Consider the following 24,062-nt stretch of genomic DNA (forward strand, 5'->3'; position numbering starts at 1 on the left):
AGGACATTTCAATACTTCTGAATTAATTTATTAAAGCACAATTTAAGAATTGTAATATGAACAAAAAAAAAACTCAGGCAGTGCATGATTAAAATACAAAAACGTTAAATGTTTTTATTGAAAAATGGTTAAGACTATCTATTACAGCATATTCATAAATTGACTGCAGCGGTGAAGCTGGAAGATGTAGTATGGGCTTTCATAACTTTTCCCTGCACTCTGGATCACAGCGACAATTAAGGACTCTTGATGACCTTTTCACACCAAGCTCACATTTATAATCCCACGCCAGCTCTGTACCAGCTCTGATGCGCCTGAAAAATACAGAGACAATATGATGAATATACAGAAGTGCATATTATAATGCACATGCTTTAGTCCACCTGGGCATGGGCATTTATTATAGAGCCAAAGGCATGAGCAGAACACATTAATCCTGGCTTGGACTCTCAAAATACCAACTATTAGCACAAGCGATAGATAATATCCCATAAGTCATAACAGAAGGTCATTACTTGTTGGCAAAGAAGGCCACCCAGGGGAATCGAAGGTCATGTGTGTCCACAAAAACATTCTGCGCAAACAGGTTTGGGTGGCAGCTATGCTGTAGAGAGAAAAACAGGATAAGATATTGAGTTGGCGAATCTCTGATAAGTATGGATATAGGCAAAATCATACAATCAGGGCATACGATCGAACACGATCCCCTCTGATTATTTCTCCTCATGACTCACATTGAGGTAGCGACCCACATTCCCCTCCAGCTTTGCATCGATGACGTAGCATGACTCCTCGCCATCAAAGAAACGCCTAGTGGCATTTGAGGCCTCCTTGTCATTTCCCGCTGCTGTACCATCCTGCTGGTCAGAAGGTTTGGCATCAGAGCCCGATTTCTTCGCTGGGTCTATGAGAGAAGTGTCATTTGATTAGTCTGGGAACCAAAGTCCTATAACTTATTTTTTTTAAATCCAGAAACAAAAGTGGAGAATTCATAAACACGTTTCTGTCTATATTTTTGTCTGTGCTTTACTTTCCTCTACCTTCCAACAGTATTTTGAGAGACCAACATTTATCAAACCAAATAAGAATGAATGCTCTACTAAACCTCAGTAAGCTTTTTCGTTTCCCTCCATGTTTGTTTTTCTCTCATTATACTTTTGTGTATACTGTTTCCTCTTACCCTCCTGTAGTATTTTGGCATGCCTGCGGGTGATGTAGCTCCTCTCCATAGAGGAGACTTTGTGCCTGAAGTCATCATCAGAGCCACCATCATCTTCACTGACATCGTAATCCTTGTCCTCATAATTGTCCTCATAGTCACTGGGTTCTTCTTCATCATACGAGTTCTTCTTTATACGTAGATGCTCTTTATCGTGGTTTCCCTCCTCTTCCTCATCATCACCTCCATCACAGTGATCATCATGTTCACTGTTGTCTTCTTCTATGGGTTCTTCTTCTGAACCTGATGGAGAACAGAGGCCGCAACATTACAGAGATGGTCAGTTCTGTTGTTTCTCCTTGCACTCCCTGCTCTCTGTGTCTCCACTGGGTATGTGCATTTACAATTCATGAATCGACATGGAAACCCAGTGTATCTTTTTCACATTAATATAAACATAATACACAGATAGGGTAGATCTGATGCTACGGCTGCAGGTGAGGCCAGGCTCTGCGTGTCTGTACCTGACTCATTGTCGGAGTAGCGGACCTCACTCTCGTAACCCTCCTTGCTCTCAGCTCCCTCTATGTGGTTCAGGTTGACCACGTACATGTTGCCCTCTGTGCTCAAACTCTTCTTGTTCATGATTATCCCTAAGGGGAGAGACGGCAAAGGAAAAATTTGTGAGCATTGTGTGCAGTATAACAGGAAGAATGACATTGCAATAGTAGAGGGAGAGAAGAAGAAAAGGGTAACATTACTAGAGGGATTGAGCACTAAAAGGATATATACACTGCAGAATAAGAGTAATAGTGTATGTAATAGGGCTGTCCCCGACAAAAAAAAAATCTTGGTCGACCAAGAGTAGTCTGTTCTTTGGACCAATCGATTGGTAGACATTTTTAAATGTGTATTTAATCAAATCAACTATATGCACTGAGCTTGTCAGACGCTTTTGGCAAACTGTTTGATGAAATAATTTAGACACACAAATGACTAGAGGGAGTCCGACCGCAATTGATTTGATTGTGCCGCCTGGCTCAGACTTGCTGCACTGTAAAAAATAAAATAGGAAGACAGCGAGTGTATGTGACTAGCACCGGCTGTCACTCTCTCCTCCCTGCTGCAGCGACCACCACAGAACATCAAAGTGTTTATCGCACTGTCCGATAATTAAACATAATAACAGCCATTTCTGACTGAAAAGTTGTGTTACCGAAATCCCTAATTTGATTAGGAAAAACATTCCCTATTCCCTCAACCCTTGCTCTCTTTACATGACACATGTATGCATCGCATGCACGTGACCAAAGACCTATTAGCACGGGACTAGTATTACTAGAATGTCCGTTATTCCAGAAGACGATTTGAACGGGATTAGTTTTTTTCCAAACTGACCCCAGTAATTCTTTCTGTTTTCCCAATAAATTGACAGTTATGAAGGAAACCTGGAGGTTTTTATTCTAGGCGTGAAGATACAGTATTTCAACATGTCCAGGTGATAGGGCCACACTGATAACTCGAGCTTGGTTCCCAAGTTTCTAAACCATACCAAACCATATTTCCTTTAGTGTCGCCATAATATTTGAATTGAAGAAGTGTGATCATAATCATTAGGATAATTTAACGATCTGCAGTATGTCCTAAATGCCCCCCAGCCTTCAGATGTGAGCACTTGAGATGCGTTTTAAGGCTATGGATGAGAAAGTGAACTTATCATTTCCAAACGTTTAGGTCAGTTGTATGCTGCTGCTTTGCGATCTATTAACAGCAAGGGTTGCATTAAATAGGGTCAATATTTTTTTACTGATGCATTTGGCAATATTCAATTTATATGCACAAAACATATAAACAAAAGTGTTCACTGAAAGTTGATAGGCTACATGTAGGCCATTCATATATAGCTTATGCGCAGCACTTAGTTCAACTTATCGAGTCAGTTATTGTTTTTGTTTTCTAAACAGGATGCGCTCTTAGGCCTACAGCTCGATGGTGGTTATACAAGGCTGCTATACTAAGCCTACTAATGATAATGACATTATTTATTATTATAATAATAATAATATTAGTAATAATAACAACAATAAGAAGGAGATCAAAAAAAAGGAGCGTTATTATTATTATAAATATCACGGAATCAGTAGGCTATTAAACAAACACTCAAACAGGCAACAGAAGCAGGATCTGTCTTTATTTTGTAGATATATTTATGATTTATAAAGCCAGGCACATTTAACAGTTAGGTTAACAGTATAGACCTAATTAAGTTGCAGTTTCCTCTCCTCACTTTTCTTAGACAATAAGGCATGGGCTGTTTTCTCATCTCATTCTGCTGCTGCCTTGTTCTCAACACCAATATGCTGGATAACGTTGCTATTATAAAGACGCCAATTCAACAGCGCACTAATGTCTTTCAGGACCGTGGACAGCGACTTCTATCCAATGAGGGAGAAAGCGCATTTGTTATAAAATAATATTATTTTTTAATAGTATTGCACCATTGTTCTTACGTAATATAACCATATACAATTTCAGTAGCACATCTTAGACTGATGGACTGTGCCATCCCCACAGCCTCCACAATGGATCAGTCCACTCAGACAGGCCCCAATCAGACCGGTGTCTTGTACGCCATGACATATATATTTTTTTGCTACTGCTCGACTAAAGAAATCTCAGTCGACCAACAGCCTATCGACCAAACAATCGTCCAGTCGACTAAAAGGGGTCAGCCCTACTATTGATTCTAGAACTAACTAAGGTAGGGTTTCCTCTCTCCTCACTTTTCTTACACAATTAAGGCAAGGGCTGTTTCTCGTCTCCTAACTCTGCTGCTGCCTCCGCCGCATTGTTCTCAACACCAATATGCTGGTTAAATTTGCCATTATGCACATAGCAACATGGTCTAGGAAAATACGGCAATTCAACAGCGCACTGATGCGTTTCAGAACCACGGACAGCGACCGCTATCCAGCGTGGGAGAAAGCGCATTTTTGCTACTGCTCGACTAAAGAAATCTCGGTTGACCAACAGCCTATCGACCACACAATCGACCAGACGACTAAAATGGGGTCAGCCCTAGTATGTAATCAACAGAAGTCATACTTAACAGCAGATTGTCTGTCTGTGTTGGGTTAAATTAGGTTAGATTGGGTTCCTAATTCACTCACCAGTGTAGGTGCAGATGAAGGTGCCCTTGGCAATGTCATCCAGGCAGCGGATTCCCCAGCTCTTCCCCACGGTCATGAAGAGCTGTAGCCGCAGCTGAAGGCCGTGCTGCACCACCCGGTTAGAGCACACCCGTGGGTCACAGCGGCACAGTGCGTTGCACTCATATATACTGCAGACAGAGGGAGGTGGTTGATATAGATATTATTATTATTATTATAATAATAAGGGCTTTTCAGACATTGCTCTCAAAGCATGTCACAGATAACAAATGCAGAGAAAGAGCTGAGAGAAAGGAGAAAACTGAGACCAACAGTCAAATGGATACTGCGACTGATGGATAATTGACAAGATGGAAATGAAGAGATACATTGACAGCCTCACCCTGTGGAGAGGCGTTTCTCCAGCCTCTTGTGTGTGTAGCCAGCGTTAACGTCCTCAGGGCCCGCTGGCAACAGGGCTGTGGCCTGGACAGTCAGCTGGTGACAGGAGCATGCCGACCTACATCAACACAATATACATGTCCATAAATACATATGTCAAAACAACCTCCACATACCCTATATACCCCTGAATATATTTGGATTAAGACATCACCATTGGGTGAATGGATATAGATGAGCTGTAATTTGACCTGGAATATTTGAGATGTGCCACATTAGGGAATTACACCCCTCTTCAGCTACTACCTTTACATTACAGAAATCAAGGAGTATCAAAAACATGGCACCATGACACACCAGGGGTTAAAGCAACAACAACAAAAATCCCATGACTGAAACTTAAGTCGATCTCAAATCGATTGTCTGCGGGGCCAAGTTAACCTCCCCTTTCATATAAAAAAGTCATGACCATCATGCTCTTAGGGAAAGAGGATTATTTTGTACATGTATTAAACTGCTAGTCCAGTCCTTTCAAACATTTTACGGAAATACGTCGCAGTGATGGAGAACTTTAACCCCTGGGGGACACACCTGTCCCTGCAGCCGTCGGTGCAGTCGCAGCCCATCAGAAAGTCAGAGCTAGTGTTGAGGGAGACCCCACTGGCTGCCACGCGCTGCTTGTTGTAGATCACCGAGGGTGGCCGGATGTTGTTGAGCTCGTTGATGCAGGACAGCGGCTGGTTCTCTCTGCCCAGCGTCAGGTCTGGGATGTTGATCTTGTAGGGCCGGGGCTGGTGGGTGGTGGTCACAGACACAAAGGGGTCCAGGCAGAACATGTCCAGGAAGAGGAAGTCACAGCGGGTCTGTTGAAGGTAGTCCTGCACCGCAGTCATGTTGCTCAGGCTGAGGCCACACGGAGACCGGTAGAAGATGTGGAAATACGTCTGAGAGACAGAGGGCCAGAGGAGGAGGAAGGAGGTGAGAAAACATAAAGAGAGAGCATAACCATACCAGAGTTTTGAATAACTACAAGAAGTATGAACCTTGGATGACAACAGAATGATCCATTATTTTCCATCTGTTACAATGGAAATGTGTCAATTGCTCTGCTCCCAATTCTCCAGTGTCAGGCACGTCACAGCCCCCCTGGAGCGGAGTCATCAATATAGGTAATGGCAGAGTTCTGTATCATGAAGTATAATGTTCCAAACAGTCCAGTCAGCTAGGTGCTCACCTTGTTACAGACCTAGGATCAGCTTCACCTCCCCAATCATAACCTTAACCATTAGAGGGGAAAATGCTAAACTAACCCAAGATCAGCATCTAGGGGCAACTTCACCCTACACGCACCTTGTTATTGACCCGGCGGCGGCCCTTCATGCGGCGGAACTCACAGAGCAGGGGGACGAGCAGCGGGTTGCGTCCACGGTGCTTGGCCTCCACCTTTGACCTGATGCAGTTCAGGCAGGCCGGGCAGCAACGGTGGGGGGTGAAGGTGACCGAACCTTTAGCTGTGATGACAGACGACTCCTTGTCGGTTGTACGATCCTGGCCGTAGGGCCTCCTGACGTGATCAGGGAGAAGACGACATGGGTTTGAGGGAGAAAGAACGAGGGAGGAAAGGTTGCCTTTCTGAAACAAGGATCCAAAGGTCAAATAAGGGGTACTTATATTGGCCCTGTGTGTAACCTGTACAAGCGTGTGGTGTGAAATGGAAATGTGATTTTTGCATATCCCACTCCCCTTAAGACCCCCTCGGAGAGTGCACAGCCAGGGATCAGCCATTATTGACGGCGACCCTGGGGCAATTAGAGTTAAGTGCCTTGCTCAACGGCAGATCAACAGATTTTTCACCTAGTCGGCTCGGGGATTAGAACTAGCAACCTTTTGGTTACTGGCCCAACGCTCTAACCGCTAGGCTACCTGCCGCCCTAATAAAATTGAATCAAAAAATGTATGCAGGAAATACATATTCATGAAATTCGTGCAAGACGCACTTTTGAAGAGTACAGCAACAGTATAAACACACAGACATAAATTCTACTCACCCTAAGGGTGCTGACTGTTTACCAGCAGCTGGTTGGCCCTGGCTGACATTGTTGGAAGTGACTTGCGCTGGTATAACTGTTGACGAGGGGCTGACGTGAGGTTTGTTGGCAGCGGCCGTGCTAGTCTGGTGGATAGTAGTAGTATTCGAAACTGCTCCCCCTGGGTGATGGACAAAGAGTGTGCTCGCTAAATAAACACATTGTCCACTTTATAAATCCAAGTACAGGAATGACAAAGTACTGTACACACCATGGAAGGAAACAGATGACTGACGTAGATGCTCATTCATTCAGACAAACACAAGGCTGTAGATGTGTTCATATTTATCCACAGGACACAGAGTAACAAGGACATAGACAGACACTTACCAGTGCTGGGCCGTGTCATTGCTGGTTTATCCTTTGCCTCCTCAACACGTTTCTTCATGTTGGCCATATGCTCCAGACGCAAAGAGCCTCGGTACACCCATTCCTTATGTTCGTCATCCTGAGAACAACACACAGACACACTTTACCACACAGTGAGACATACAGGAAAAAAGGCTTGGCATTATGTGTTTCATTGAAGAATTTGACTTTAGTTAGGTAAGCATAACCAGAATACCAAGCACAATATACTGCAAATCCATCACTATCAATTTAATTAATGTTTACAGATTAAGCAGTTGTAGCTTCTCACCTTGAAGACAACACACAACAAGCTGCAGTCGATCTGCTCTACTTCCGTCCTCCTCTGGATCCCCTCAAACTCCACGTTGATGGGCTGGCCTGGTCTGTACTGGGCCATGGGCGGGTTGGGATACACCTTGATGTAATCCTTGATGAACTCCCTGTTGGCCTCATCCTCTATGTCCTCCCACACCTCTGGCACTGAAGTCGATAGAGACAGGAGGCTTAGCTTGTGTGTGTCTGTGTTTTTCTACAAGAATCTCACCAACACCTACATTGCAGATTAAACTTGTTGCATGACAACGCCCGAGTATGAGTTTTGCTGCCCGTACAAGCCAATGAATTGCTTTTGTATATCTTGTGGCACAGGTGGATTCACCAACTACAAGGGAACAGCTGGATCTGAATAAAACATCCTACATTTGGCAGGAGGAACAAACAAGATTGAGCCAAGAAGTATTGAGTAAATGTAAGAGAGAAAAAAAGGTCTGAGACTGTTCTTACGTGGTCTGCAAACAATGTGAAGATCCGGCAAGCCAACATAGGAAGGTGTGCCGTCATCAAAAAAGACCAGGAACCTGAAACACAAGGAGGAGCGCCACAGAGCTTTACTAAGACATCGATGGATCATTTCAGCATAATGTTTACATATAATATCATCCAACCACACATACACATAATACTATCACTAACACAAAGGGCTGTTATGCTGTCTGTTCTACCTGATAATTGCACACACCTGGTGTCAAGTCTAAATCAGTCTCTGATTAGAGGGGAACAATGAAAAAATGCAGAAGAACTGGCTTCGAGGTGAGACCGGCAGTTATTTGCATGACAATCACCGGCTGACAAAATGTAATGACCGCCACAGCCCTACTCACACACACACTTTACTCTCATACCTCATGCGGTTCTTTCGGTTGGGGAGCTCAGCCAGAATGCCAGAGTAGAACCAGGACTGGTCGGCGTCTTTGAACTTGGCCACCACACGCACACCCACGTACAGCCGCTCCAGCGAAGCAGTGTGGTCAAAGGCTATGTGGTGTCCTGACAGCATGCTCCTCCCCTTCTCGCTAAAGTCCACCTTATACCTGCTTCCATTCTCTGTGGAGCATCAACGGTTGAGATATAGAGAGCATGGAGAAAACTAAGAATTCCGTAAAGGACATTTACTGATATAAAAGCAAAGATTTAGGAATACATTTTAAGTGACTGTTGAGATAAGAAAAGACAATGTCTTTATTATCCCCATGGGGACATTCTGTTTGCGGCTCTGTGCATACATTAAAACACATCAAGCATAGACAACGGACATATCTACACCATTACAAACAAATACAATGAGAATATAAATAATCAGTGGTTGTGTGTGTTCTTACCTGTTGGTTTGATTTCTGTAATCTTGCCTGGGTGCCAGGTCTTGGTCCTCCTCCTGGCCAGGACCATCATGTCAGTCTTGATCTCCTCCTCTGTGAGGCCGGGGGGTGGCTGAGTGGCAGGGTTGGGTGCATGGGTCGGAGCCTGTGACACGCTGGTCACCACAAACGGAGTGGACGTTTCTGTCAGAGAGCGAGAAGACCACCATGAGCACTAAAGATTGTCATTGAAGATATCATTGACAACAAGTTGCAAGCAATTTAGAGAAGATCAATAACACAAAACAAGGTCAGACATTTGAAATCCAACATGCAAAGCATAAGTCACCTTTTCTGGCCTCTTGTGGTTTTGATGGAGCATTGGAACCACTTTTGCTGGCCTCTTGTGGTTTGGCAGCAGATTTCTCACTCTTGCCGGGCTCTTGTGATTTTGGTGGGGAAGCTGTGCCACCTTTGCTTGAGTTCTGCTGTTTCGTCAATGCAGAGGAGTCACCTGCTCTGGGCTTTGTAGGGGCAAGAGGCGAGTCTTTCCTGTAGGACACAACTTGATGCTTGGTTCGGGCAGATTCTCTTCTCTTCCCTTCACCTTTTCTCCGCCGTCCACGTTTGCTGGACTCGGGACGTTTTGTTGAGATCTTTTTTGATTTTGACGGAGTATACTCATCACCACTGTCTTCTTGTGGACTTGGTGGTTCAGAATCTGATTGAGCAAGGGGAGTTGCTGGAGTATCACTAGAGTTTGAGGCTTCATTTGGGGCAACAGTTACAGTCACAAAAGGGTTGGTCACAGCTGGAGAGGATGGCATGCTCTCCATGTAATCTGCCATGTCATTGTACTAAGGAAGAATGAGAGAAAAGCATGTCAGGAGCATGGCTGAGACCACACACCTAGAAGTGTGTGTGTGTGTGTTTGTGTGTGCGCACGTGCATTTGCATCCTATCTGGCTGTTCTCACATTTTCTGTGTCACTGTCTGTAGCTGGGACTCCTTCAGGAGCAGATTCGGAAGCAGCAACTGAGAAAAAGATCGAAAGGAGATTCATTAAAGAATAAAGCATAACTGATTGGGATTGAGGGTCACATCCCCTCTGTGTTCCCATTGAAACAACATTTCCCTCAATCCCTTACCACTGTCTGTGGCCATGGTGTTGTCGTTTCTGTCCGCATCCCCATCATCGATCTCGATGACGCTTTGCTGGCCCACTCCTTCATCTTCAGAGTCTGTGTCTCTGTACTCCATGCCCAGTTTGCTGTACAGATCCTTCATAACGGTCTCACACTCCACCACAGACCTGTGGAGAAACAGTCAAGGTAGAGACCCCGAAGGTAACAACCCTGTTTCGCCCCCCTGGAAGTTTCTTCCCCACGTTCTGTGCATATATTTCTTTACCTCTATGCACACATTTTTATGGTAACCCTGCCTTCACATCTCACTCAATCATGAATTATAACTCTTAAAGTTTTACTGGTGAAACGCCCACGCAGCATCTGCATACCAACTATTTGATCTCAAAACAGTTATGGGAATATGCAGTTACATCTTCTTGAGTTATGTACTGTTGTTTTGAAGTAGTTTTGTTTTGAATTATGTACAGTGAGCTAATTTTAGAGCAGATGGTTTTAACAAACTGTAGCATACCTGTGTTGTTTCAATCAAAGCACATATTTTGCCTAGCACTGTTGAGTTTTGTCCGCATGAGAGAAAAATGTGACCAATCACACAATCATCCTAAAATCTCATAAGAAATTAGGTTGTGTTTTTTGTCTTACAGTAACGTTATACTATGCTATTATAGTCGGTTCTGTTATGTAGAATCTATCATTATGTGATCTTGCAGACATTGATTTAGCTTTGTTAAACTTCATTAAACAAAGATTCGTCAGAGTAGCCTGTTCTCTGGACAGCAGAACGAGTAGAGCAGAGACTGTGCATAAAGTACAGAATCCTACACAGAAGCTTCGGATCTTTAGCTATCGGGAAGAGGCTTCCGAAGAATTCGGAACTGCAGCCTTCGGAATGTCAACAGTCAAATCAGTGCACAACAAATCCACAGCCACGAGTCCAAAAGCACTGCTGCAGACCCAACAGTCTCACATGTATATGCTGCAGTGGAGGCTCCTCAGGAGGAAAGGGAGGATCATCCTACTCAGTACATTTCTGAAAAATGAAGTGAAATATTTTTAAAAAAGTTATCCTTTTTAGATAAAACTATATTAAATATATTAACGTCACCAAATACGCTACAGCTAACTAGCACTGCAGTGCATACAATGTGGTGAATAGTTGACTAAGAGAGAAAGCCAATAGTTTAACAGGTTTTAACAAATGAATTTCTTAAAAAATTCAAGAGAAGCAGCAGCGAGAGAGCTAGCTATATTTCATATTTTCTCACTTTCACTTACTAGCTAATGCAGCTAGCTAATTCAGCCTACTCAAACACCTGATTCAAACAGAGAGGAATGCTATTTATGTTGGCTAGCTGGCTATCCAATGTAAGGCTATCCAACACTGAAACGCTTCCAAGTCAAGGTAAGCTTTCGGTTGTATTCATTTATTGCCACCGGGGCCCCCAGGGTAACTGCTACACTGTACTGAGTGACTGTAGCGGGTTTACTAACGCTTTCGTTCTAGTAGCTATGTTGACTATGACATTAGCTAATATGGTGAAAACGATGTGTAGCTGTTAGCGCTTATGGTATGAAGGTTTGGCTTGGACATTTTTTTTCTGCCTGGTCACAGACAGCTGTTGTGTTGTGCACTGAAGTCCAAAAGATGAGAGGAGGAGACTGCGTAGATGCGAGAAGGAATTGTACAACGAGCTGTTGGGGGAAAATGGTTATGTTACAGTCTAATGCTATGTAAATGCTTGAGTTGAATGGTACTACGTCACTGGTAATTTTCCACAGCTGTCCAGTACCCTCTTCACACACTGCACAAAGGAGTGATCTGTTACTGGCTCCTAAAGGCCCAGCCAGGCTGAATTCTTGTTCCATCTGTTAAGACTCTAAAGACCTTATCACTCCCCTTTCTTAGACCCATAGGCTGTGAGAACTGGTTAGAACCTGTTCTTGTTTGTACAATGTTTTAAGAAAGTGGATCCAAGTACCCCTTATCTCTCATGTAAGCTTGCCTCCCCCTTGGAGGGGTAAGCAGCTCTTTGTGTAGATGAAGTATATAAATGAAAGTGTGATTCTGTATACTTTTGAGTTCCTCTCCGGTTTATCCGGAGAGTGATCTTACATTTTCTTACATTTTCCCTGCAATTGCTTGAATAAATTATTATTGGTGATAAATAGGTTCTGCCCGATTACTGTAATGAGTTTTCCTCAACAGAGCAAAGTAATGATGCAGTTTGTATGTGGCTGCTTTGAAAGTGAACCGTGTGTGCGGGTGATCAGGGGTGTACTCATTAGGGGTGTGCCAATCGTCATACTCATTCAGTTTTATCACAGTTGGTACTCGTAATTGGATCTACTCGTGATCGGAAAACCCGGAAGTGCGCTTTAAATGCCGGTAAAGCCTATACCTCAAGTGCGCTATCACTCAGAGCGCATCGTTATGTTCCTTCACACACATTGTTCAAAGGTAAACAACCCTGGCAGATAAAATGCACATCAGGCTATTAACATACTTAGTCCTATTCAATTATCAATGAAATAGGCTAATACATACCCTAATGCATGGCTGTCTACTACTGCCTGTATTTATTCCAGACACAGATTTAGAGGAAGCTAGGCTAATTCGCTTGCCCCGTATATCGTTTCACTTTCGAGAGGAGGAAAACTTCTCTCCTGACACTAATGCCACAACATTTGTACTATCAAAATAAACTATCTACATTTGTAATTTTGATCTGTCGCTCTGTAAACATGCCCGGGCGAGAAGAAATAATAGCAACCATGGGCTTGGATCACAACATAATGACAGACGTTGTTAGCAATGGAATAATTATACAGAGACAAAGTAGGCCTACTAAACAATGCCAAGTAGACAGACAAAAACAACCATATCGCCTCAGCAAAGTCGATACGAAATAGGTATATTGAACAACAATGACTAGCTACGGATTCTAATTCATACATGATGTTTGGAGAAGGGGACACTTGTGCCATGAGACGATTGACTGTGAGTGACTTAAAGTGAGTGAATTATTCTGATCACTGATAATTACGACACCGTTACAATACATGTTTTGTCAGAGTACATTTACATTTTAGTCATTTAGCAGACGCTCTTATCCAGAGCGACTTACAGGAGCAAGTAGGGTTAAGTGCCTTGCTCAAGGGCACATCGACAGATTTTTCACCTAGTCGCTCGGGGATTAGAACCAGTGACCTTTCGGTTACTGGCACAACGCTCTTAACCACTAAGCTACCTGCCGCCACTTGAGTACTCTGCACACCCCTTGTTTTCATTCTGCCGATTTTCGGAACAAAACGGGGATAAACCTACCTGAATATTGTCAATAGAAACTCTTGTTTGCAACGTTTGGACTAATGATTACATCCTAGATCAGCTAGATGTAGGCAAGAGTGTGCAAGGCGGTACTGAATTTGTCAATGTCTGTCGCCTTGATTACTCCAATTTGTCTCTCTCTCTGACCTGTTATAAACTTTCATTCGTAGCTAGGTTGTGGCAACCTCATGATGGGTATAGGGAAAATTCTAGTATCATGTAGTAGCCTAAACCTATCGATGTTACATTGAGCTGGGTCAATGGAATATGAATGACAGTCATCCAATAAGCTGCAATAAAAATAAGATGCAAGCATTGCAGACCAAAAAACAACACTTACAGGCTGATCCCAGATCTGTTTGTGCTCTTGCCAACGCCACTGCTCACGGTCAAGCCAAACATTTCTATTTGGCATGAGAAAGTGACAAGAAGTCAACATGACAGCAGATCTAGGACCAGGCTAAAAACTTAGGCCAACAGGCTGAAAAACACTTACTCGCAGGCGGTGTTGAAAAGGCTGCGGGTGCAGAGGGCCTGCTTCTCCTTCCGCTGCACTAGGTTCTGCATCTGGGCCAGCTGGGTCCTCCTGAGTTTCACCAAGTTTTGATTCTCCACCTCCTCCTGTATCCAGCCCTGAAGCTCCCCCACGGTCATCTCCATTTCATCATCCCCACTCTCCATGACTTGGGAGACTGTGAAAGCTTCCTTCTAATGGGTGCTCTCAGGTTTTCAGCAGTAGGTCTGTGCTCTGGTCCTGTTGACAAAACATGACAATATCCATCCGTTTTTCTAAGAGCTCATAGCATAGCCTGCAGTTAAATGTTGTTTTCGTTATTTGTTTAGATATTTAAATTGACTGAGTAATGTAAACATTGAGCCATTTGATTGAACAACAGATCATCAATGGCATGTGCCCAACAAATCAACACATTTGGCCCGTGAAATGTTACAGTTGCTGATAAAACAAGACAAACACAACGCCTTTCATTAGTTCAAAGAGGTATCAAGCGTAAGCTTAAAAGAACATGCAGCTATAAACGAATGATTATTTTACTGTAATGGAAAAGGTCCAAACTGTCCAACGACGGCGAAGAAAGTGTATGTTATGAGGTAGCAAGCTGACGTTATCGTAGTCTGATTAAACAGGCTGTAATAAACAATTATTTGTAAACCAATTAACGTGAATTGTGTATTAAAGCCTGATTAATCAGACTAACGTTAGCGTATCTAATGCGACCGGTAGTAACGTTAGCTAGCTAGCTTAGCAAAGTTAAACTCAACTCGATATTTAGCTAACGTTAGTAGCTATTTACTATGCTAGCTAATCCAAATCAAATGTCTTACGGGTAGCTAATCCAAATGTTTTACGGGTAACTATGTAAACTTGTATAGCTAGCTACATGCTAACTATGGCTGAATACTCTTTCTTCGGTTAACCAAATTGTTTTCCAAAAACCTTTATGTTCTCACCTGAAGCTTCCCGCAAAAAAAACATTCACTGTCCACTTCCGCGAACGACGTTAACTCAGTCAGCTAGCTAAATGAACGTTAGCTTTAGCCAGTCAGCTAGCTAAATTAGCTTTAGCAACCAAGGCAAGGGGGAGGGTATATCGCCGGCTGTTCCGTTTCGCCTATTTTTTTCAACATGCTGCGGTTCTTAAACCTTTGTGTTTTTAACGCAGGCAGTGTATATATCGTGTATAGGTAGTGTGTCCTATTTCCCATGCATATTCTCTGGTCGAAATAAAAGCACCAGACGTGCAGGCTGACTAACTATTACTAACCCCACCGCCGTGATGAATTAGAAGACGCTTGCAAACATGGCAGTGGGTGGTAACGTTACCCCCTTGTGTTCTCCTTCGATGGATAGATGTGTGCACTGCAGACAGTGTATAATACCTAGCTAGTAGCTACAGCAAAAATCTACTGTAATATATTTGGTTGAATGTATCTAGTTAATAATGTTGCCCATAATGTTTGTAAAATTATATATTGATGTCATATCCTCATTAGGCGTTCTTCTTTGCTCCACGTTGTGATGTGAGAAGTGGTCACTCCATACATGAAGGTTCCTCAAGTGTCTGGGAAGATACAAAGAGGAAGAGCGAGGCCCAACTCAACGGAAAATCTGTCTCCATCCAGCAGGTGGCGTTCTTTCGTTGTTTCGCCCACCAAGCAAGGTGTTTTTGTATCGAGGTCAATGAAAGTGTCAATTTTTTTTTTTTTTTTTTTTTAATGAATGGCTTATTTTCTACGTGGTGTTTATTTGATCGAATAGAAGTTTCATAATGCTTAATTTGTTTTAGTGTACTGATATAAGTAGGACACGTGACATCCCGGCAACTTTGAAAATAAGCTATTTATATCGGATGTGCCTTGCGATGGCTATGCATATTCATGGTATGAGGCTAGTAGCATAGCGTCCCTCACCATTGAATACAGGTGGTTGACGTCAACAACCCTCATCGAATATTCAAAAAAAGATTACAACAATGAGATGTATCCACCAATCCAAAGAAAAGATAGGCGGGAGCTAGACAGCCCGCCGTGCCCCTTTGTGGACAACGAGACATGTATCTTGTCAGTATATTCATAATCTTTGTAAAATCTCAATTGCATACTGTGGTGGAAATTGAACACCAGGGACACCTAAAGTCAATATTAAATGAATCACTCTTTATTATCAGTTAACTGGAGCGGTTACAACAAACACACATACAAAGTACAAGTCTGCCACAAGCTCTGCCAGGGCTGTCCCTTCAGTACTCTTATATACTGCTACACAAAAAAGCTACATTGGCATGGTTCATAGGGTTGGTTCCTGCAGGTGGCTTGTGGTAATGGTGGAGCGGAATTGGTGGAATAGTATCAAATACATCAAACACAGTTTTTTTTTTTTTTTGGGGGGGGGGGTAGATCAGCTTAATATTGCAGATAGATTGTAACTTCCATCAATGTAATTGTCTGCATCAAATCAAATCAAATTTTATTGGCCACATGCGCCGGATACAACAGGTGCAGACATTACAGTGAAATGCTTACTTACAGCCATTAACCAACAGTGCATTTATTTTTAATAAAAAAGTAAAATAAAACAACAACAAAAAAGTGTTGAGAAAAAAAGAGCAGAAGTAAAATAAAATAACAGTAGGGAGGCTATATATACAGGGGGGTACCGGTGCAGAGTCAATGTGCGGGGGCACCGGCTAGTTGAGGTAGTTGAAGTAATATGTACAGTGGGGAAAAAAAGTATTTAGTCAGCCACCAATTGTGCAAGTTCTCCCACTTAAAAATATGAGAGAGGCCTGTAATTTTCATCATAGGTACACATCAACTATGACAGACAAATTGAGAAAAAAAAATCCAGAAAATCACATTGTAGGATTTTTAATGAATTTATTTGCAAATTATGGTGGAAAATAAGTATTTGGTCACCTACAAACAAGCAAGATTTCTGGCTCTCACAGACCTGTAACTTCTTCTTTAAGAGGCTCCTCTGTCCTCCACTCGTTACCTGTATTAATGGCACCTGTTTGAACTTGTTATCAGTATAAAAGACACCTGTCCACAACCTCAAACAGTCACACTCCAAACTCCATTATGGCCAAGACCAAAGAGCTGTCAAAGGACACCAGAAACAAAATTGTAGACCTGCACCAGGCTGGGAAGACTGAATCTGCAATAGGTAAGCAGCTTGGTTTGAAGAAATCAACTGTGGGAGCAATTATTAGGAAATGGAAGACATACAAGACCACTGATAATCTCCCTCGATCTGGGGCTCCACGCAAGATCTCACCCGTGGGGTCAAAATGATCACAAGAACGGTGAGCAAAAATCCCAGAACCACACGGGGGGACCTAGTGAATGACCTGCAGAGAGCTGGGACCAAAGTAACAAAGCCTACCATCAGTAACACACTACGCCGCCAGGGACTCAAATCCTGCAGTGCAGACGTGTCCCCCTGCTTAAGCCAGTACATGTCCAGGCCCGTCTGAAGTTTGCTAGAGTGCATTTGGATGATCCAGAAGGGGATTGGGAGAATGTCATATGGTCAGATGAAACCAAAATATAACCTTTTGGTAAAAACTCAACTCGTCGTTTTGGAGGACAAAGAATGCTGAGTTGCATCCAAAGAACACCATACCTACTGTGAAGCATGGGGGTGGAAACATCATGCTTTGGGGCTGTTTTTCTGCAAAGGGACCAGGACGACTGATCAGTGTAAAGGAAAGAATGAATGGGGCCATGTATCGTGAGATTTTGAGTGAAAACCTCCTTCCATCAGCAAGGGCATTGAAGATGAAACGTGGCTGGGTCTTTCAGCATGACAATGATCCCAAACACACCGCCCGGGCAACGAAGGAGTGGCTTCGTAAGAAGCATTTCAAGGTCCTGGAGTGGCCTAGCCAGTCTCCAGATCTCAACCCCATAGAAAATCTTTGGAGGGAGTTGAAAGTCTGTGTTGCCCAGCGACAGCCCCAAAACATCACTGCTCTAGAGGAGATCTGCATGGAGGAATGGGCCAAAATACCAGCAACAGTGTGTGAACACCTTGTGAAGACTTACAGAAAACGTTTGACCTGTGTCATTGCCAACAAAGGGTATATAACAAAGTATTGAGAAACTTTTGTTATTGACCAAATACTTATTTTCCACCATAATTTGCAAATAAATTCATTAAAAATCCTACAATGTGATTTTCTGGATTTTTTTTCTTCTCATTTTGTCTGTCATACAGTGGGGAAAAAAAGTATTTAGTCAGCCACCAATTGTGCAAGTTCTCCCACTTAAAAAGATGAGAGAGGCCTGTCATTTTCATCATAGGTACACGTCAACTATGACAGACAAATTGAGGAAAAAAAATCCAGAAAATCACATTGTAGGATTTTTTATGAATTTATTTGCAAATTATGGTGGAAAATAAGTATTTGGTCACCTACAAACAAGCAAGATTTCTGGCTCTCACAGACCTGTAACTTCTTCTTTAAGAGGCTCCTCTGTCCTCCACTCGTTACCTGTATTAATGGCACCTGTTTGAACTTGTTATCAGTATAAAAGACACCTGTCCACAACCTCAAACAGTCACACTCCAAACTCCACTATGGCCAAGACCAAAGAGCTGTCAAAGGACACCAGAAACAAAATTGTAGACCTGCACCAGGCTGGGAAGACTGAATCTGCAATAGGTAAGCAGCTTGGTTTGAAGAAATCAACTATTAGAGCAATTATTAGGAAATGGAAGACATACAAGACCACTGATAATCTCCCTCGATCTGGGGCTCCACGCAAGATCTCACCCCGTGGGGTCAAAATGATCACAAGAACGGTGAGCAAAAATCCCAGAACCACACGGGGGGACCTAGTGAATGACCTGCAGAGAGCTGGGACCAAAGTAACAAAGCCTACCATCAGTAACACACTACTCCGCCAGGGACTCAAATCCTGCATTGCCAGACGTGTCCCCCTGCTTAAGCCAGTACATGTCCAGGCCCGTCTGAAGTTTGCTAGACTGCATTTGGATGATCCAGAAGAGGATTGGGAGAATGTCATATGGTCAGATGAAACCAAAATATAACTTTTTGGTAAAAACTCAACTCATCGTGTTTGGAGGACAAAGAATGCTGAGTTGCATCCAAAGAACACCATACCTACTGTGAAGCATGGGGGTGGAAACTTCATGCTTTGGGGCTGTTTTTCTGCAAAGGGACCAGGACGACTGATCCGTGTAAAGGAAAGAATGAATGGGGCCATGTATCGTGAGATTTTGAGTGAAAACCTCCTTCCATCAGCAAGGGCATTGAAGATGAAATGTGGCTGGGTCTTTTAGCATGACAATGATCCCAAACACACCTCCCGGGCAACGAAGGAGTGGCTTCGTAAGAAGCATTTCAAGGTCCTGGAGTGGCCTAGCCAGTCTCCAGATCTCAACCCCATAGAAAATCTTTGGAGGGAGTTGAAAGTCCGTGTTGCCCAGCGACAGCCCCAAAACATCACTGCTCTAGAGGAGATCTGCATGGAGGAATGGGCCAAAATACCAGCAACAGTGTGTGAAAACCTTGTGAAGACTTACAGAAAACGTTTGACCTGTGTCATTGCCAACAAGGGGTATATAACAAAGTATTGAGAAACTTTTGTTATTGACCAAATACTTATTTTCCACCATAATTTGCAAATAAATTCATAAAAAATCCTACAATGTGATTTTCTGGATTCTTTTTTCTCAATTTGTCTGTCATAGTTGACGTGTACCTATGATGAAAATTACAGGCCTCTCTCATCTTTTTAAGTGGGAGAACTTGCACAATTGTTGGCTGACTAAATACTTTTTTTCCCCACTGTAGTTGACGTGTACCTATGATGAAAAGTACAGGCCTCTCTCATCTTTTTAAGTGAGAGAACTTGCACAATTGGTGGCTGACTAAATACTTTTTTTCCCCACTGTACATGTGGGTAGAGTTAAAGTGACTATGCATAAATAATGAACAGAGTAGCAGCAGCGTAAAAAGATGGGGTGGGGGGGCAGTGCAAATAGTCCGGGTAGCCATGATTAGCTGTTCAGGAGTCTTTTGGACCTAGACTTGGCACTCCGGTACCGCTTGCCGTGCGGTAGCAGAGAGAACAGTCTATGACTAGGGTGGCTGGAGTCTTTGACAACTTTGAGGGCCTTCCTCTGACACCGCCTGGATTAGAGGTCCTGGATGGCAGGAAGCTTGGCCCCAGTGATGTACTGGGCCGCACGCACTACCCTCTGTAGTGCCTTGCGGTCGGAGGCCAAGCAGTTGCCATACCAGGCGGTGATGCAACCAGTCAGGATGCTCTCGATGGTGCAGCTGTAGAATTTTTTGAGGATCTGAGGACCCATGCCGAATCTTTTCAGTCTCCTGAGGGGGAATAGGCTTTGTCGTGCCCTCTTCACGACTGTCTTGGTGTGTTTGGACCATGATAGTTTGTTGGTGATGTGGACACCAAGGAACTTGAAGCTCTCAACCTGTTCCACTACATCCCCGTCGATGAGAGTGGGGGCGTGCTCAGTCCTCTTTTTCCTGTAGTCCACAATCATCTCATTTGTCTTGGTCACGTTGAGGGAGAGGTTGTTGTCCTGGCACCACACGGCCAGGTCTCTGACCTCCTCCCTATAGGCTGTCTCATCGTTGTCGGTGATCAGGCCTACCACTGTTGTGTCGTCTGCAAACTTAATGATGGTGTTGGAGTCGTGCCTGGCCATGCAGTCATGGGTGAACAGGGAGTACAGGAGGGGACTGAGCACGCACCCCTGAGGGGCCCCCGTGTTGAGGATCAGTGTGGCAGATGTGTTGTTACCTAGCCTTACCACCTGGGGGTGGCCCGTCAGGAAGTCCAGGATCCAGTTGCAGAGGGAGGTGTTTAGTCCCAGGATCCTTAGCTTAGTGATGAGCTTTGAGGGCACTATGGTGTTGAATGCTGAGCTGTAGTCAATGAATAGCATTCTCACGTAGGTGTTCCTCTTGTCCAGGTGGGAAAGGGCAGTGTGGAGTGCAATAGAGATTGCATCATCTGTGGATCTGTTGGGGCGGTATGCAAATTGGAGTGGGTCTAGGGTTTCTGGGATAATGGTGTTGATGTGAGCCATGACCAGCCTTTCAAAGCACTTCATGGCTACAGACGTCAGTGCTACGGGTCGGTAGTCATTTAGGCAGGTTATCTTAGTGTCCTTGGGCACGGGGACTATGGTGGTCTGCTTGAAACATGTTGGTATTACAGACTCAGTCAGGGACATGTTGAAAATGTCAGTGAAGACACTTGCCAGTTGGTCAGCACATGCTCGGAGTACACGTCCTGGTAATCCGTCTGGCCCTGCGGCCTTGTGAATGTTGACCTGCTTAAAAGTCTTACTCACATCGGCTACGGAGAGCGTGATCACATAGTCATCCGGAACAGCTGGTGCTGTTCACTTCCAATCCCCCATGTTTTATATATATATATATATATATATATATATATATATATATATATATATACACATACACACACATACATATCCTTTAAAAAAATATATATATTCCCCTTTATTACTTTCCAACCCCGCCACCCTTTCCCCACTTGGAGTAAACTAGTGAACAACAACGCCTAGGCCTCTACTTCCAGCCCATACCCACTATCTACATTTTATGGACACAGTCAATTTTACAGTAATTACATTTTGTTTGTTCTTTCTCCTGAACTTCTTCTGCTCTCAACCTCTCCGATCATTTTCATGATGTCCATCCGGTTTGCTTCTATATGCCATATCTTTCTAACTGTGCTCCTTCACAAAAGCTCCCAACCTACAACCCATGCACTTATTATGGACACAGCGTGCCTACATTATTAGTTATCTTGTTATTGTTTGTTGTTAGTTGTTATTAGTCCCATCCTTCAATTCCATTTAACACTTCCCATCTATCTTTTAACACCATCCATATAGGATTTCTATTTGCCATATATATTTCAACTGTACTGTGATGTCTTACAAAAGTTCTGAACCTTTCTATTCTCATTGTTTCTACAGATTGTGAATTGAAAATAAACATTTTTGCTAATAGTATTATTATGTTATTGATCGATTGACTATGACTTTTCAGATCACCCAGTAGTGCTATAATAATAATAATAATAATAATATGCCATTTAGCTGACGCTTTTATCCAAAGCGACTTACAGTCGTGCGTGCATACATTTTTTTGTGTATGGGTGGTCCCGGGGTTCGAACCCACTACCTTGGCGTTACAAGCGCCGTGCTCTACCAGCTGAGCTACAGAGGACCACAGCTATCTGCAGGGTTAGCTCCAGGTAAATATTGCAATCCTTTAGCCATTCCTGGACCTGTGTCCAAAAACAAGCTACAAATGGACAGTACCAAAACAAATGATCTAATGATTCTGTCTCTTCGCAGCAAAATCTGCAGAGCTGGGAAAATTGTATCCCCCATATAAATAACATTCTATTGGTAGCAATCATTTTATATAATAATTTAAATTGAAAGATTCTAAGTTTTGAATCCGGTGTCGTTTTGCGTATCAGTTCATAAACACTATGCCATGGGATCGGTACGTCAAGAATCTCTTCCCAACTATTTTGCAATCTATATGGGACAGCTGTCAATCCTTTGGTCCTTAAATGAAACTGATATACCTTTTTATTTATCACAGTTTTCCTTAACCAATTATGTTCTTTAATGCAAGGCCGACAGACAAGTTCCTTACTTTCTCCTCCTTCCACTTTCCTCTTCCATTTTTGCGGTAAGGCTGCAATTATTTGGTTGTAATTTTGGGTAGAGCAGACATTTCCATATGTTTTTGTTAGCTGCATGTGCGACATAACTCCACCAGTCCTACCGATGATATCATTTACAAAGATTATACCTTTTTTAAACATTTTGTCAAAAAAAAGAAGTTTTTTTGTCAATTAGTATATTTGAGTTTAACCACAATATTTGTTGCATTATTTGTTCTGTTGTTTCTGGAGGATTAAATTGAAATTGCAACCAACTTCTATGGCTTGTTTTAGAAATAGTGATATCTGGGAGATTATTTCCTTTTCAAATAACTGAAAGTGAGTGGTTGTAATCTGAATAAAGGGAAAAAGGCCATTCTTGAACATTGGGTGAGACAATCTTACTAATTTGCTAGAGAACCAGTTTGGATTTAAGTATAACTTATGTATGACTGAAGCTTTTAGTGATAGGTCTAATGCTTTAATATTTAATCATTTCTGTCCTCCGAATTCATATTCATTATATAAATAGGCCCGTTTAATTTTGTCTGGCTTGCCGTTCCAAATAAAATTGAATATTTTTTTTTCATATAATTTAAAAAACTGTTCGCTAGGCAAGACCATAAGCAAATAGGTAAACTGGGATAATACTAAAGAGTTGGTTTATATGTGTTTGATGCCATTCCATTCGCTCCATTCCAGCCATTATTATGAGCCAAACCACATGACCAACAACATTAGACACTTTATGGAACACAAAGCCATCACTATTTCATCCTGGAATATCCAAGGCCTGAGGTCATCTGCCTTTGGCCTAAAGAGCAGGAACCTGGACTTCACCAAAGAAATCGGAAATACAGACATTGTCATCCTACAAGAAACATGGTATAGAGGAGACGGACCCACTGGTTGCCCTCTAGGTTACAGAGAGCTGGTAGTCCCATCCACCAAACTACCAGGTGTGAAACAGGGAAGGGACTCAGGGGGTATACTAATTTGGTATAGAGCAGACCTAACTCACTCTATTAAATTAATCAAAACAGGAACGTTTTACATTTGGCTAGAAATTCAAAAGGAAATGATCTCAACAGAGAAAAATGTTCTCCTGTGTGCTACCTATATCCCCTCACTAGAATCCCCATACTTTAATGAAGACAGCTTCTCCATCCTGGAGGGGGAAATCAATCATTTCCAGACCCAGGGACATGTACTAGTCTGTGGCGACCTAAATGCCAGAACTGGACAAGAACCTGACACCCTCAGCACACAGGGGGACAAACACCTACCTGGAAGTGACAGCATTCCCTCCCCCATATGCCCCCCTAGGCACAACTACGACAACATATCCAACAAAAACGGGTCACAACTCCTGCAGCTCTGTCGCACGCTGGGTATGTACATAGTCAATGGTAGGCTTCGAGGGGACTCCTATGGTAGATACACCTATAGCTCATCTCTTGGCAGTAGTACTGTAGACTACTTCATCACTGACATCAACCCAGAGTCTCTAAGAGCATTCACAGTCAGCCCACTGACACCCCTATCAGAGCACAGCAAAATCACAGTCTACTTG

At 43.0% G+C, this 24,062-nt stretch overlaps 1 protein-coding gene across 1 annotated transcript; it reads right to left on the bottom strand.

Moving 5' to 3' along the window:
* Window positions 1-13: 13 nt before the first annotated feature.
* Window positions 14-15,300, bottom strand: LOC311114218 (histone-lysine N-methyltransferase SETDB1-B-like). Its single transcript, XM_084157164.1, has 20 exons — window positions 14,729-15,300; window positions 13,755-14,012; window positions 9,931-10,094; window positions 9,759-9,817; window positions 9,132-9,639; window positions 8,807-8,986; window positions 8,330-8,531; window positions 7,932-8,005; window positions 7,438-7,628; window positions 7,128-7,245; window positions 6,759-6,918; window positions 6,061-6,274; window positions 5,302-5,654; window positions 4,712-4,828; window positions 4,330-4,499; window positions 1,684-1,812; window positions 1,181-1,462; window positions 735-904; window positions 516-604; window positions 14-314 (listed from the first exon to the last, which is right to left on the bottom strand). Exons 2-20 carry the CDS (start codon window positions 13,937-13,939, stop codon window positions 200-202), a joined length of 3,480 nt encoding a protein of 1,159 aa, XP_084013290.1. The 5' UTR covers window positions 13,940-14,012; window positions 14,729-15,300; the 3' UTR covers window positions 14-199.
* Window positions 15,301-24,062: the final 8,762 nt, after the last annotated feature.

The sequence above is a fragment of the Coregonus lavaretus genome (assembly GCF_964263955.1).
Source record: "Coregonus lavaretus genome assembly, chromosome: 3".
Classification (NCBI taxonomy): domain Eukaryota; kingdom Metazoa; phylum Chordata; class Actinopteri; order Salmoniformes; family Salmonidae; genus Coregonus; species Coregonus lavaretus.